At 44.7% G+C, this 16,197-nt stretch overlaps 1 protein-coding gene across 1 annotated transcript in view; it reads right to left on the reverse strand.

Moving 5' to 3' along the window:
- Positions 1-16,197, reverse strand: part of LOC122946158 (2-hydroxyacylsphingosine 1-beta-galactosyltransferase-like) — a 176,934-nt gene that overhangs the window by 105,032 nt on the left and 55,705 nt on the right. The window contains exon 2 of the mRNA XM_044305597.1: positions 4,185-5,008. Coding sequence (XP_044161532.1) covers positions 4,185-5,006 — 822 coding nt within the window. The 5' untranslated portion in view covers positions 5,007-5,008. The remainder of the gene's footprint in view (positions 1-4,184; positions 5,009-16,197) is intronic.

Here is a 16,197-nt window from a genome sequence, read left to right on the forward strand (position 1 = left end):
AAGAGGCCTAATAGAGATCTATCACGGTGAATAGGATAGGGGATCAAAAGATCCCATGTACTAGCACCCTATGGGGCTAATAGTTATTAAAATGAAAGTGAGAAAAAGTAAAAAAATATATATTAAAAGTTTTAATCACCCATATTTTACATATAAAAATGTATTAATGATAAAAAAAAAACATATTAGGTATTGCCACTTCTGAAAAAGTCTGGACTATTAAAATATATTTGAATGCCATAATGGGAAAAAAAATTAAAAACATGCGATTTGCCATTTTAGTCACCTTTCCTTTATTTTCCAAAGGTTTTTATTATATTTTAAATTAGTAAAACTGAATTCATAATGAGCCCCAGAATAAGGAAGTCATATCATTTTTAGCGCACATACGGAACCATTCATTTCAATGGGTCAACAAAAAAAAATTGAAGTTACTCCATGTGCATTCTGTTTCCGTATGTTCGTATTTCTGTTCCACAAAAAAAAGAACATGTACGGATAGTACTATTCTATCAGGGGCCAGCTGCTCTGTTCCGTAAAATACGAAATGCACACGGACATCATCTATATTTTTTGCGGATCCGTTTTTTACAGACCGAAAAATACATACGGTCGGGTGCATGAGGCCTAAGGGCTCATGCACACGAACGTATTTTCTTTCCGCTTCCGTTCGGGTTTTTTTTTGCGGACTGTATGCAGAACCATTCACTTCAATGGGTCTGCAAATACAATTGAAGGTACTCCGTGTGCATTCTGTTCCTCAAAAAAGTAGTGCATGTCCTATTATTGTCTGCAAATCACGGTCCGAGGCCCCATTCAAGTCAATGGGCCCGCCAAAATTACAGACCACATCCGTATGTCATCCGTATTTCATCCATATTTTGCGGCTCCATACTGTAGAAATGCTATGCCCAGCTCATATTGCTCATGTGTTTGGTGATTCGCATACGGATATGTTTTGTGGAATAACGGAACAAAAGAGGACTTAAATCAGAGGGAAAAAAAACTCAGATACGGAACAACGGATCCGCGAAAAATGGACCGCAAAACAACAACGGTCGTGTGCATGAGCCCTAACTCTCCCCTGCATAGATTTGAATTCCTACCTGGGGTGTATCCCAATGATCTTCCGGACACAATGCTTTTTATTCTAAAACATTTTACTGTGTTCAAATATAATGTGAAAAATATTGCATCAAAATGCATATTGAGTAATATAATATATTGTTTCATTTAATAGAAAATATACATTCATTACCATAGATAAAAAAGCGAACAAAAGATTGGAGCCTGAAAATAAAAGCATAAAATGTTGGTTCCAGTTTGGGAGTATATGAGTTACACCTGTATCCAGTGGTGTAGCTAGAAATGACTGGGCCCCACAGCAAATTTTTGAATGGGGCCCCCCTCCCCCAGTAAATGTTTCGCAACCCCTTCCTTTCATGCCGCCCCCATTCCTGTGACTAGTAATGATCGCTCCCTCAGACCAGTGCCGGCAGCTGTTCCATACGTTTTCTACACTGTCTATACTGCCACTGTATATGATTTCATTGTGTAATACTGTTGAGAGGGCCCTGACAAAATCTTTTAGTCCTCCTCCTCCTCCTGGATGGGCCCCTTCTGGGTCAGGGCCCCAAAGCAGTTGCTTCCCCTGCTTCCCCTATAGTTACGCCCCTGCCTGTATCATGTTCTGGAACATAAATATATATGCAAGTTATTCAGAGCCTATGGAGGCGTATAGACGTCAGTTAAGGCGTGGTCCACAGTTTTGTTTTTCAGGGGCATGTGCTATCTGCATTTTCACTTGTACCCTTTGATTTTAATGTGTCTGTTCATATATCAGTAGTTTTTTACTGACAGTGGGTTAGTGAAAAAACCATGGAGACCTGCACTACTTTGATTTGTGATGTGGAACAAACATGCCCATTGAAGTCTATAGGTCCATGAATAGTCGCTGACACACGGATGGAGTGTTCGGTCTGCTTTTCACTGAAATCTGGTAGGAGATGCTCTGGAAATTAATTTTCAGCTGAGCAATGTCCGTTAAATACGGATGCCATAAGGAGGGCAAAAAATTGACACGCGGGCCAAACACAGATCTTTGCGGATAAAACCACAATTAGGCCTTGTTTATATTTACATGTCCGTTTGACATCCATAGAACATCCATACGTGTTTCATCTGGGAAGATGTCTGTGAAGGATCTGTGTTTGGTCTGTGTGTTCAGTGTTTTTTGCCCTCCATGTGCAATACGTATTCCACGGGCACCCCTCAGCTGAAAATGTATTTCTAGAGCATCTCATACCAGTGGTCAGTGTAAAATGGACCAAACACGGATGCCATCCGTGTTGTGTCAGTGGTTTTTCACAGACCCATAGACTTCAAAGTAGTGCATGTCTCCCACTGACCTGTGGCCAATAAAATACTACTATGTGAACAAATACATTACAATTAATGGGTATGAGAAAATGTAGATAGCACGCATCCATGAAAAACAGAAATGTGAATAAGGTCTTAAAGGGGTTTTATCATCATGGACAATGGGGGCATATCGCTAGGATATGCCCCCATTGTCTTATAGGTGTGTGTCCCACCGCTGGGACCCGCACATACAGTATATCGAGAACGGAGACCCACAAGGTGCTGGCTGGAGGACTTCGGTCCAGCCAACACCAAGCCGGCTCCCCATAGAAGTGAATGGAAGTGTAGCGCACATGCGTGGCCCCCGCTCCCATTCATTTATATTGGGTCGACGGAAAAGCAGAGCCAGCGCTCGGCTATTTTCGCCGGCCCCATAGAAAATGGGCGCCCTCCTTCACTTGCGGGGCTCCGATCTCGATATAGGTGTGGGTCCCAGTGGTGGTACCCGTACCTATAAGACAATGGGGGCACATCCTAGTGATATGTCCCTATTTTTGTCACGGCCGTTGTCCCCAATTGTTGTCACGGCCTTTGGTGTGCGCTGTGACATGGTTGCCACGCAGGCTGTAGCCTGCGGCAACGTGTTTATGCTTGTGTGCACTTACCCTTTAAGTTGTTTCCTCCTTCTGGTGGTCATGGGGTTAATGTCTTCCTTGGTGTGGAACTGGGTGTGGTCTCTAGGCTCTATTTATCCTTATGTTTTGAGCCTGAGATTGAGTTTTGTCTCCAGCCTTGGTGTGTGTGTTGCAGTGTTGATGGTCCTGGGTGCCATCTGTCAAGTCTTAGGGCCATCCTAGTTGAACATCAATGTCACCTCCTTGTTTCTATGTTCTATCCCCTACCCTTACCTGTTGTGTTTGGTGTGGGTTTATGTTATGGGTGTGTGGTGATGTCTTGTTTGGTGTAGTATGTCTGGCATGTTTGGTATTATGCCTGGCATGGTTACTAGTCATCCCTTGTCTATCTATGCCTCCGGAAGGGGATCCCATTGGATTCCCGGAGGGGTGAACCTAAAGTTTAGGAGCAGCCTTGCCTTGAGCCAGTTTGCATCCGGTGTTTGCAGGAGGTTCCAGGTTGTTTGGTTGTCGTTGTTCCAACTTTGCTGTGGCAGGTAAGTGTTTGTTTTTCTGGTGTGTTGTTTTACCTGGTGCTTACCTGCCGTTCAGTTGCTTCTCTATCTTTCTTCCATCTTTTACTAGGCCACTGGAGACTTCGGTTCATCTGTGACCTTGAGGAACCCGTTGTCTGCTATTCCTGACCCCTATGCAAGGGACCGTTAGGGTCAGCAGTATCCAGGTTCCAGTGTATGAGCCCTCCCACCTTTAGGGGGGCGCTCATACGGTCAGGATATCAGGGTAGGGATTAGGGCGGCTGTAGGAGGTGAACTGTGTCCAGGCTTAGTAACAGCTCGCATAATACGATGGGGAGTTTCCCCCACTCCCCACCGTGACAATTGGCCATGATAAGACAACCCCTTTAAGTATCACCCATGGTATTCTGCTTTAATGCATGGCCTAATACTTACAATGAGTTATAATAAAAAGGTATTAAATGTACTTTTTCTGATGTTTCCTATATACAGAAAATTATTCAGTATGTAGATTGCATTAAAGTGTACGGGTAATTCCAAGCAAGGCTGGCAATACTGTATCGGTTGGATTATCTATTGATGTGACAGCAAAATTATGATTAATCTTTCTACTATTATTGAAACTAGCAGTAATGCTAGTATCATGCATCGTTTCAAATTATCCAGTTCTTACCTGTGGTAGCTGGTTGGCTGGTTTGGTGAGAATTCCTCCAACATAGACAACATGGGGGAGAGTAGGTCTAGGAAATTCCAGGGCAACATCTGTGCAAAGTATCCAAAGGGAGGATCCTTGTACCAACTCATACATGGATCTTGCTGGCAGAATGTTGTGCTTACTCATTATTCTATCGTATTTTGGTAAGACAATAAAATTTATTCCAAATCGAGAAACTAAATAAACTATTGTATTCTTTATTCTTTCCAGTAAGCCCATGCGATCAGTGAGGAGTGAGTTGAACTCTGGGACATACGATAAGGGTGCGGGGGCACCAACCTCAACAGGGAACCATAGTCCAGTAGAAAATACAACATATTTTATATCCAAAATATTGGCTATGACAAATCCACACATTTCATTTGGATCGACAATCACCATGTCATAGTTTTCTTTTTTTAAGCGATTCATCAGTTCTTGGTTTCCCACCATTATATCACAATTCCTCGAATAATGATCCAGAATGTCAAACATTTCTAATGCTGTGAACCTCCCAGAAAATATATTTTTCATCTTAGACTGGAGAAATTGATCAGATGTGGTGCTGTTAAATATCCCTGGATAGCGTTGAACTTGATAATGACTTGATGGTGGTATGTCCCTTCCTTCTGAAATCAGGAAGACAGATTCATGGCCTTTGTCATGTAGTGCAGTGGCCACCGTCTTGAATATATACAGGTGACTTTCAAACATTACTGGCGGAACAATGATCATTTTGGCGGCCTTTCCTATTGCAAAAGTGAACCACAAGAGTAGAGTAACAGATGCAGTAGACTTCATGGCTGTTGTCAAAAAGAGAGACAATGTAAGCAAAACAATAATCAATTTAGAATTATATTCTGTACTGATGGAAATTTTACAGAGAAGTACCAAGCACAAATTACTAACACAGTTTAGTCAGTAGCTCCTAGATCTAGGACAACCTTGTAATAAACTATGACATGCAGGTTCAGACTGGGGTTCCTGGGGCCTACCAAAGGAAATTATTCTTAGAGCCCAAACCCTATATCATCAATAAAGTCTAATAGATCTTGATTTAAAGAAATAGTCCCTAGTGGTAAGTTATTGTCTCCAAAGGCAGGTCCAAATGCTTTTTCCTTCTGGATCTTTGGGGTTCAATATGGTGTCAAAGCGTGGGCCCACCGGAGGATCCTCTGGTACTTTGGTGGGCCAGTTCAACACTGATGGCATGTACAGTAGATGGCATAATTTGCCATAAAGCCTAGGCTGTAATGTTAAAAAATGGCTGTTATTTGAGATTTCACACTGCACTCTCACTACTCCTTTGTGGAATACACATTAGTTACCAACAGTTTCAGTTGATCCTCATTGACTCTGTGTCCTTTAACCGCCAGTGTGCATGCACCAGTCCCAAAATATGAATGAAGTCTACCAGTTATGCAGACCTAAAGGACTAAACATCCAAGACATCTCTGCTATTCAGCAAATGGTATACATCGTTCCAATAGCCTTCTGGGGATGGAATATATAAATCGGTAATATAGGACAGTGTGAACTTCTAAGTGGTCAGTGGAGCATTATTGCCAAATATTTTATTATTAAGAATACTTTGAATGTGAATTTTTGAACATTACTTGGTAACACCAATGTTGACTAACATAAATAATACAGAATTAACTATCAATTGTTGTTAATTTTATTATAACTGTGTTGGACTTATCGTTTTTAATCTATTGAACAATTTTATGGGCAGATGAGATTTTACCCTAATGGTGAAGCCTTAAAGGGGTTGTCTCACTTCAGCAAATAGCATTAATTATGTAGAGAAAGTTAATACAAGGCAATCGCTAATGTATTGTGATTGTCAATATTGCCTCCTTTGCTGGCTGGATTCATTTTTCCATCACATTATACACTGCTCATTTCCAGGGCTTATGACCACCCTGCAGTTCATCAGTGGTGGCCGTGCTTGCATACTACAGGTCCTTCTAAAAAAATTAGCATATTGTGATAAAGTTCATTATTTTCTGTAATGTACTGATAAACATTAGACTTTCATATATTTTAGATTCATTACACACCAACTGAAGTAGTTCAAGCCTTTTATTGTTTTAATATTGATGATTTTGGCATACAGCTCATGAAAACCCAAATTTCCTATCTCAAAAAATTAGCATATTTCATCCGACCAATAAAAGAAAAGTGTTTTTAATACAAAAAAGTCAACCTTCAAATAATTATGTTCAGTTATGCTCTCAATACTTGGTCGGGAATCCTTTTGCAGAAATGACTGCTTCAATGCGGCGTGGCATGGAGGCAATCAGCCTGTGGCACTGCTGAGGTGTTATGGAGGCCCAGGATGCTTCGATAGCGGCCTTAAGCTCATCCAGAGTGTTGGGTCTTGCGTCTCTCAACTTTCTCTTCCCAATATCCCACAGATTCTCTATGGGGTTCAGGTCAGGAGAGTTGGCAGGCCAATTGAGCACAGTAATACCATGGTCAGTAAACCATTTACCAGTGGTTTTGGCACTGTGAGCAGGTGCCAGGTCGTGCTGAAAAATGAAATCTTCATCTCCATAAAGCTTTTCAGCAGATGGAAGCATGAAGTGCTCCAAAATCTCCTGATAGCTAGCTGCATTGACCCTGCCCTTGATAAAACACAGTGGACCAACACCAGCAGCTGACATGGCACCCCAGACCATCACTGACTGTGGGTACTTGGCACTGGACTTCAGGCATTTTGGCATTTCCCTCTCCCCAGTCTTCCTCCAGACTCTGGCACCTTGATTTCCGAATGACATGCAACAGTCCAGTGCTGCTTCTCTGTAGCCCAGGTCTGGCACTTCTGCCGCTGTTTCTGGTTCAAAAGTGGCTTGACCTGGGGAATGCGGCACCTGTAGCCCATTTCCTGCACACGCCTGTACACGGTGGCTCTGGATGTTTCTACTCCAGACTCAGTCCACTGCTTCCGCAGGTCCCCCAAGGTCTGGAATCGGTCCTTCTCCACAATCTTCCTCAGGGTCCGGTCACCTCTTCTCGTTGTGCAGCGTTTTCTGCCACACTTTTTCCTTCCCACAGACTTCCCACTGAGGTGCCTTGATACAGCACTCTGGGAACAGCCTATTCGTTCAGAAATTTCTTTCTGTGTCTTACCCTCTTGCTTGAGGGTGTCAATGATGGCCTTCTGGACAGCAGTCAGGTCGGCAGTCTTACCCATGATTGCGGTTTGGAGTAATGAACCAGGCTGGGAGTTTTTAAAAGCCTCAGGAATCTTTTGCAGGTGTTTAGAGTTAAATAGTTGATTCAGATGATTAGGTTAATAGCTCGTTTAGAGAACCTTTTCATGATATGCTAATTTTTTGAGATAGGAATTTTGGGTTTTCATGAGCTGTATGCCAAAATCATCAATATTAAAATAATAAAAGGCTTGAACTACTTCAGTTGGTGTGTAATGAATCTAAAATATATGAAAGTCTAATGTTTATCAGTACATTACAGAAAATAATGAACTTTATCACAATATGCTAATTTTTTTAGAAGGACCTGTATAGGAAAAGGAGCTGGCCTCTCTGGTGGCCGGGACTGTGGGAGCTCTCATAGGCTGGTGCTTTTTCCTATAGTGTGCAAGCACAACCACTGCTGCTGAATTGCAGGGTGGTCATAATGTGATGGAAAAATGAATCCAGACAGAAAAGGAGGCAATATGGACAATCACGATACATTAGTAAATGCCTTGTGTTTACTGCCCCTATAAAATAAATGCTATTTGCTTAAGTGAGACAACCCCTTTAAGAGCCATCCATTTATTTAGTTATTTTAGGCTATGGCATTGGATGAGCATTAGGCTCACTATATAGCTACTAGTGGATCCGTGATTTGTGTACACGAGGCCTAAATTGAGGGTTTGCCTATGGTTAATCTGATACGCATTATCAAGAGGATCTGCAGCAGCAATCTAAAGCTGACACTAGGATTTCTTCTGTCGCTAGTGGTTAATCCATAACTTTTCCAAGTAAACTCCACCAGAAAATGTGTATGCTCATTAGTCTCATGGATTTTTACAGCTTTTCTTCCAGTGTATGCATACAATATACTGTATGCATTATGTTAGCAAATTAGCAAATTTGAACAAATTCTATATGAATCTAATAGAAATCACCTCTTTATGCTTCCAATTTTATATGGGAGGCAAAAGTTTACAGTATGGCCTCCCATACATTCTCAGAGGTTGTACATAGCTGTATAATACCCTCACGTGCATAAGACCTTGAACTCATAGCACACCTCGTGTCACTACTAGTATTGAGCGAACCCGAACAGCAAAGTTCGGGTCTGTACTGAACTTTGCGGGTTCGGGTACCCGGACCCGAACCTTGCAGCAAAGGTTCGGGTTTGAGTTTGGTGTTCGGGCATTTAATAAAACTTGTTGAACTTAGAAGCCATAACAGCCATGCCTAGTAATGGCATGGCTGTGATAGGCCACTGCTCCATGTGATCCAGCCTCTATACAAGCTTGATCACATGTAGAACCGCTCGTCAGCTCTGAGTAGTGCAGGGACAGTAAACAGGCAGCTGAAGTGAGGGAGAGTATTAGGAATCTCATCTGGCTATTTATTCTTTGGGTGACCTATACTGATTTTTTTATTTTTTTTTTGTGGGTGCAATACACACGCTTTGCACCCCTGACACAGAAATATAATAATTAATCTGTCTGTTAATTCTGTGGGTGACCTGTAGCGATCTTTTGTGTGTGCAATGCACCATCTTTGTACCCCTGACACAAATATATGTCAGGGGTTAATCTGTCTGTTAGATCAGTGGGTGACATATGCCCATTTTTTGTGTGAGGTACACCTGCACTGCATACGTGACAGGGAAATTAATATAGTTAATCCGTCTGTTAGATTGGTGGGTGACATATACCCATCTTTTGTGTGCGGTACACCTGCACTGCATACATGACAGGTAAATTAATAAAAGTTAATCTGTTTGTTAGTTCAGTGGGTGACCTCAAAGAATGAGGAGAGCATCAAATAAGGGACGTGGCCCTGGTCGTGGTGCTGCTGGTGTTGGTGGAGCTCCGGTTGCAGGGAGAAGACGTGGTCGATCTGTTCCAGCTACACGCCCAAATTAAACGCTTTCCTCAGGTGTACGTAGGCTACAGAACGTTCAGAATTATTTTGTTTTGTAGGCCCAAATACCAGTGTACGAATGGTGAGGCCATAACAAGTAGATGTAGTAGTAGATTGGGTGGCTGATGGTGCCTCCAGTTCCTTCACATTGTCTCCCACCTAGTCCCCTGCTGAAAGTGCAGAGTTGGCACCTGCAGCCCATAAGCATCTGTCTTTCACCTCACCCCCTTGCAAATCAGGCAAGCAGTCTGAGCCCCAAGTCATGCAGCAATCTCTAAGGCTGGGTTCAGACCTGAGCGTACTGAACGTACGCTCTGTATGCGCGATTGTACGGGCGTTTGCAATCACGCATTCAGAGACAAGCGAACGCCCATTGTCGCGCGTTCCCGCTGAAGTCTATGTACGGGAACGCTCGACAAGACGCCCCAAAGAAGCTCCTGTACTTCTTGGGGTGTCGGACGTTTTACAGCGCGATCGTACGCGCTGTAAAACGCTCAGGTGAGAACCATTCCCATAGGGAATCATTGGTTCTTGCCTGTTGAGCGTTTTACAGCACGTGGGAACACGCTGTAAAACGCTCAGGTCCGAACCCAGCCTTATGCTTTTGGATGACTCTGCTGGCAGGGTTTCCGTGGGCCATTCGCCTAGCCCTGCCCCAGAAGTGGAAGAGATTGCACTGATGCCCAACCACTTATGTTTCAGGATGTTGACATGGGAGGACCACTGCAGCACGTCTCTCATGATGAAAAAACACAGGTGCCAACTGCTGAGGCGTTCTGCAGTGTGCAGACTGGCAAGGAGGGCAGGGTTGAGGAGTGGGTGGAGGATGATGAGGTCCTAGACCCCACATGGAATCAATGTCATGCAAATGACGTGTGCAGTTTAGAGGCAGAGGTGGTTATCACACAGCACCAGCTGCACAACAAAAGAGGGAGCAGGGTGCAAAAGCAGAGTGGCCGTCCCCTAGCCAGTACGCAAGGCACGAGTAGTTTGCACGCTGTGAAATCGGAGCCTTGAGCGAGGCATAAATGTTCTAAACCTGAGCACCACCTGTATGACCAGGCATCTAAATGCAAAGCACAAGCTGCAGTGGAGTACACACCTCAAAAACCACAAAAGATCTTGGGCTCCTCCTGCTCCCTCATCTGCTGCAGGCTCTGCCTCTTCCTCCCCCTCTGGAGTGACAGTGGCACTTGCCACTCCACAAACAGAGGATGTGGCAGCAACACCACCACCTTCACCATCGCCAAGCATCTCCACACTGTCCCACGGAAGTCTTTAGCTGTCCATCTCCCAAATAGCGATCCCTGGCCCTGAATGCCAGCATTTCAAAATTCCTGGCCTTTGAATTGCTGTCATTCTGTCTGGTGGAGACAGAGACTTTTAAAAACCTTGTGGCGGTAGCTGTCCCACAGTACGTGGTTCCTAACCGCCACTGCTTTTCCAGGTGAGCCATCCCTGCCCTGTACAACCAAGTGGTGGACAAAATCAGGTGTGCACTGTGCAACGCCATCTGTGGCAAGGTCCACATAACCATCGATAAGTGGAACAGTAAGCACGGGTGGGGACATTATATCTCCCTAACTGCACACTGGGTAAATGCAGTGGTGGCTGGGCCTGAGGCAGATAGCAGTTTGGTGCACGTCCTTCCGCCACCGAGGATTGCAGGATGTTTCTCGTTGCCTCCTACTCCACTTCCTCCTCATCTAGTCAGCGTAACACCTGCACCACCAACTTCAGCACAGCCAGGGGGAAACGACAGCAGGCTGTTTTGAAACTCATTTGTTTGGGGTAAAAACCCCACACCACTCAGGAGCTGTGGACGCACATGGAACAACAGACCGATGAGTGGTTGGTGCCACTGAGCCTCAAGACCGGGCTAGTGGTGTGCGATAACGGGCGAAATCTCGTAGCAGCTCTGGGCCTAGCCGGTTTGACGTACATCCCATGCCTGGCGCATGTGCTGAATTTGGTGGTGCAGAGGTCCCTGAAAAATTACCCTAATATGTCAGAGCTGCTGCAGAAAGTGCGGGCCGTCTGTGCATCTGTGCACGCTTCCGGCGTTCTTAGGCTACTTTCACACTAGCGTTCGTCGGTCCGCTCGTGAGCTCCGTTTGAAGGAGCTCACGAGCGGACCCGAACGCAGCCGTCCAGCCCTGATGCAGTCTGAATGGAGCGGATCCGCTCAGACTGCATCAGTCTGGCGGCGTTCAGCCTCCGCTCCGCTCGCCTCTGCACGGACAGGCGGACAGCTGAACGCTGCTTGCAGCGTTCGGGTGTCCGCCTGGCCGTGCGGAGGCGTGCGGATCCGTTCAGACTTACAATGTAAGTCAATGGGGACGGATCCGTTTGAAGATGCCACAATGTGGCTCAATCTTCAAGCGGATCCGTCCCCCATTGACTTTACATTGAAAGTCTGGACGGATCCGTACGAGGCTATTTTCACACTTAGCTGTTATATGCTAAAATAATGCAGACGGATCCGTTCTGAACGGAGCCTCCGTCTGCATTATTATGATCGGATCCGTTCAGAACGGATCCGATCGAACGCTAGTGTGAAAGTAGCCTTACCTTGCTGCTGCTCGCCTGTCTGCGCTGCAGCGAAACTTCGGCCTTCCCGCCTATCGCCTCATATGCGACGTACCCACAGGTGGAACTCCACCTTGCACATGCTGGAGAAACTGTGCGAGCAGCAGCAGTGGAGTTTTAGCTGCAGCACGCACGGGTGAGTCGCTCTGCGGAACAGCACCACTTCACCACCAATGAGTGGGCCTCCATGCGGGACATGTGTGCTGTGTCACGCTGTTTGGAGTATTCCACCAACATGGCCAGTGCCGATGACACCGTCCTCAGCGTTACTATCCCACTTCTATGTCGTCTTGAAAAAACGCTTCAGGCGATAATGGAAGAGAATGTGGCACAGGAGGAAGAGGAGGAAGAAGAGGGAACATCTATGGTTATCAGGCCAGTCATTCACAAGTGGCTCGGAGGGTGCATTCCTGTACCAACAGAGTCCAGGTACACAACTGTCCAGCTAGGACACAGTTCTGGAGGAGGAGGATGAGGAGGAGGAACAGTGCTCACAGCAGGGTGGCACCCAAAGCAGTTAATGGGCATCACTGGAGCATGCTGGGGGGAGACAGAGGACACAGATGATACACCTCCCACAGAGGACAGCTTGTCGTTGCCTCTGGGCAGTCTGGCAGATATGAGCAACTACATGCAGCAGTGCCTGCGCAATGACCGCCGAGTTGACCACATTCTAACCAGTGCTAATTACTGGGTGGCCACCCTGCTGGATCCCCGCTACAAGGACAACGTGCCGTCCTTAATTCTGTCACTGAAGCGTGATCGGAAGATGCGCGAGTACAAGCGCACACTGGTAAACGCGCTGCTGATGGCAGTGGAAGCACAAGGGGAAGACAGAGGAGGAAGAAGTCGCCAACGCAGCTGGGACACCACCAGCACCTCACAAGGGAGGGTTAGCATGGCTGAAATGTGGAAAAGCTTTGTCAGCACGTCACAACAACCAGCACCACCAGCTGATATGGAACGTCTTAGCAGGAGGCAGCATTTTATCAACATGGTGGAACAGTACGTGTGCACACACCTACACGTACTGACTGATGGGTCTGCCCCCTTCAACTTCTGGGTCTCCAAATTAGGCACATGGCCTAAGCTTGCCCTTTACTCCTTGGAGGTGCTGGCCTCCCCTGCAGCCGGTGTATTGTCCAAATGTGTGTTTAGCACAGCAGGGAGGGTGATCACAGACAAGCGCAGCCGTCTGTCCACAGCCAACGTGGACAAGCTCACGTTCATTAAAATGAACCAGGCATGGATCCCACAAGACTTGTCCGTACCTTGTGCTGAATAGACAAGTATACCGGCTGCACCCAGCCATTGTTATACTCCAGCGCACTTTTTCTTTGAGTTCTCTTTTCCATTTCCCAATGTTTTGGGGCCTTCCCAAATTTATAAAAAAATTAAGAAAAAAAGAAAAAAACTTCCTGGCTATCTCCTCCTCCAAACACCGCCAACGCCTACCGCCTCCTCAACCTCCTACTTTACTTTGACCTCCGCCTCCTAGTTCAAGATTATTATTTTTTAATTTTTTTATATTCTATTGTAATATTAAAGTATAACTGTCATATTTTTCATTATTTTTTGAGTATTGGATTGTGGTGATTAATATCTCCTTGGTGGCCGTATTTCAACTTTTCACTGTGTATTCAATTACCCCTTAATTCCACATTTTTGTTCCCTGTACTACCTATTTTTACCTCTGCTTAAAATAGTGTTGCTAGGCGTTGTCCGTCCTCTGTGTTGAAGGATGGAGGACGCAGAAGCAAGCTGCGTGCAGGGTCACATTACTGACAGCCAGGGACTGTAAGTAAATGATTAAAGCCAGGTCCTCCCCAGCAGCTGATAACAGTGCCTGGGCTGTGTGCACTTCTCCCTGTCCCTGCACTTGGCAGACGCTCCCTCACTCAGCAGAGCTGGACAATGCAGAGGTGAAGCAGCACAGACCAGGGAAGGGAGATCTGCCGTCTGCTCAGTGTATAAATGAAAGCAACATGTGGTAAGAGGACCCCTTTGTGCTGCAGGAGATTAACCCTTTAGGGGGAGGGCTCTGGTTACTGACACTTTTGGGGGGCTATTGTTACTGGCTAGTGAGGGCAGGCGGGATAAGCCTCAGGGTGTAGGCTTAATAGTGAAATTGCAGTTTTATGCAGACTGGTTGCTAAGGGCTGAATCTTATTGAATATGGGGTAAGTCAGTCTTATAGTAACTGATTCTGGAATATCATGTTATTAGTAACTACATATATGAAAATTGAAATTAGGGTCTAAGTGTGACAGTTATCCTTTAAATCATTTCTCTATGCACATCTGTTTGCAGGGCAATTTTTCTGCTCTTAAGCCCATTTTGCTTCCTTTTGTAGCCCTCTAGCCCTTACTATGACTATTTTTTAATGTACCAAAGTTTGGATCCCCATTGACTTCAATGGGGTTCGAGTTTGGGTTAAGTTTGGGTCCTGAACTTTGACCTGATGTTCAGCGAACCCGGCGAACCCCCAACATCCACGGGTCCGCTCATCCCTAGTCACTACCATTCAAGCCCATCTTGTTACATTTTATTACGATGAATTAGAGGACCAATATAAGATCCCTAGAAGGCAGATGCTTTTGTTGAGGCAGACAGTTTTTTCTAAGTCTTTACAATACAAATAAATTCTTCAATATGCAGGAAGTTCTATCATAGTCTTTTATCCACATTGAGTATGCTATAATAAGCAGCATCTTATCAGTTTATTAATGCATGAATACAATAAAGGAGAAAATAATGGAAAAAACAATGACATAACACATAGCTCAATGTTTTAAAGACAAAATAGACATAGCATTATCAGTGCAAATACAGAAAATAATATCATTATTTAGCTCTATATAATGTAAAGAGCAAACTGACAAATATAATAAATGTCATTAGCACTTGTCTGATTAGAGGGAATGTGTGAAACACATTTTCAGTTTTTATTTGTCATTGCTGGGTATAAAGACTTTAGCAGCATGAAAAGTTTGACATCAAAATTAACCTAATTACTATAACAGTATACAATATAAAGTCTTAGAAATGAAAGTTTAATCAGAAATATGAATTTGTAGGGTGTGTGATGAAGTGCATGATAGGGGTGTGCATCTCACCCAGGGGTTTTCCATTTTCCTATACCGATGAGCTATCTTCAGGATAGGTCATCAATATCAGAATGGCTGTGGCCCGATTGCTAGCACCCCCACCAATCAGCCATATGAAGAGAGCTCTGCATTCTCTTCACTGTTTACATGTTTGCCATCTGATATTGCTGAACTATCGTTTGGATAGATCATTATCAGTAACCGGGCAACCCTTTTAAAGGATGTTGGTGCAAACCGGAAATCCATTTAGGAGGAGTTATGTCGTAAAATGTGAATTATCACCAGATCAGGTCACTGGAGCTACAATCAGACCCAGGTATATAATAGCACAACATTTTTTTTTGTCACATTAATTATTTATCATTTGGTTTTAATTGAGCAACTATTATCCTGCATGCATTGCAATGTCTTACGCTGGGTTCACACCTAGGCGTTTCTCAAACGCGCGTTTCTATGTGCGTTTTTGTCGCGCGTTTTATGCACGTTTTTTTTAATAGTGAACGCGCGTTTGACGCGCGTTTGGGTGATTGACAGCAGTATTGTCCAAAGAGTCTATGGCCCAAACGCGCGTCAAACGCGCCAAAAAAAGCTCCTGTACTTGTTTGAGCGTCGGGCGTTTTACAGCGCGATCGTACGCGCTGTAAAACGCCCAGGTGTGAACCCTTCCCATAGGGAATCATTGGTTCTTGCCTGTTGTGCGTTTTACAGCGCGTAGGAACGCGCTGTAAAACGCTCAGGTGTGAACCCAGCGTTACTGAAACAAGTCAGACAGCTCAGTGATAAAAAAGGCTTAACATGCAAACAGAACATGGCTTATAAAATAAATTTCATTAACAGTGTTTTCACCTATCTGTTGCGGAGTGGAGGACTCAGATCGGTAGCCAACGGAAGCACTACGAAGCACTTCCGTGGGCTTCCTGGTCATACCTCAGCACCGCAAAAAGATAGAACATGTTCTATCTTTGGCCGTATGTTGCGGATAGAGGACTTATTCAAGTCAATGGGTTTGCATGGTCCACAGCACGGGCATTGAGCCATTGAAACCTAACCGATTTCTCACTCCACTTCCAAAAGTGGTATGAGTAGGTTCACAAAATTTGAGACTCTTGTCACAAAATGTCGCATTTAACAACACTTGTGATGTTTTTACGCCACAAACTTTTAATTTTCTACGCAATGGAT

The sequence above is a fragment of the Bufo gargarizans genome, chromosome 1, assembly GCF_014858855.1.
Source record: "Bufo gargarizans isolate SCDJY-AF-19 chromosome 1, ASM1485885v1, whole genome shotgun sequence".
NCBI lineage: Eukaryota > Metazoa > Chordata > Amphibia > Anura > Bufonidae > Bufo > Bufo gargarizans.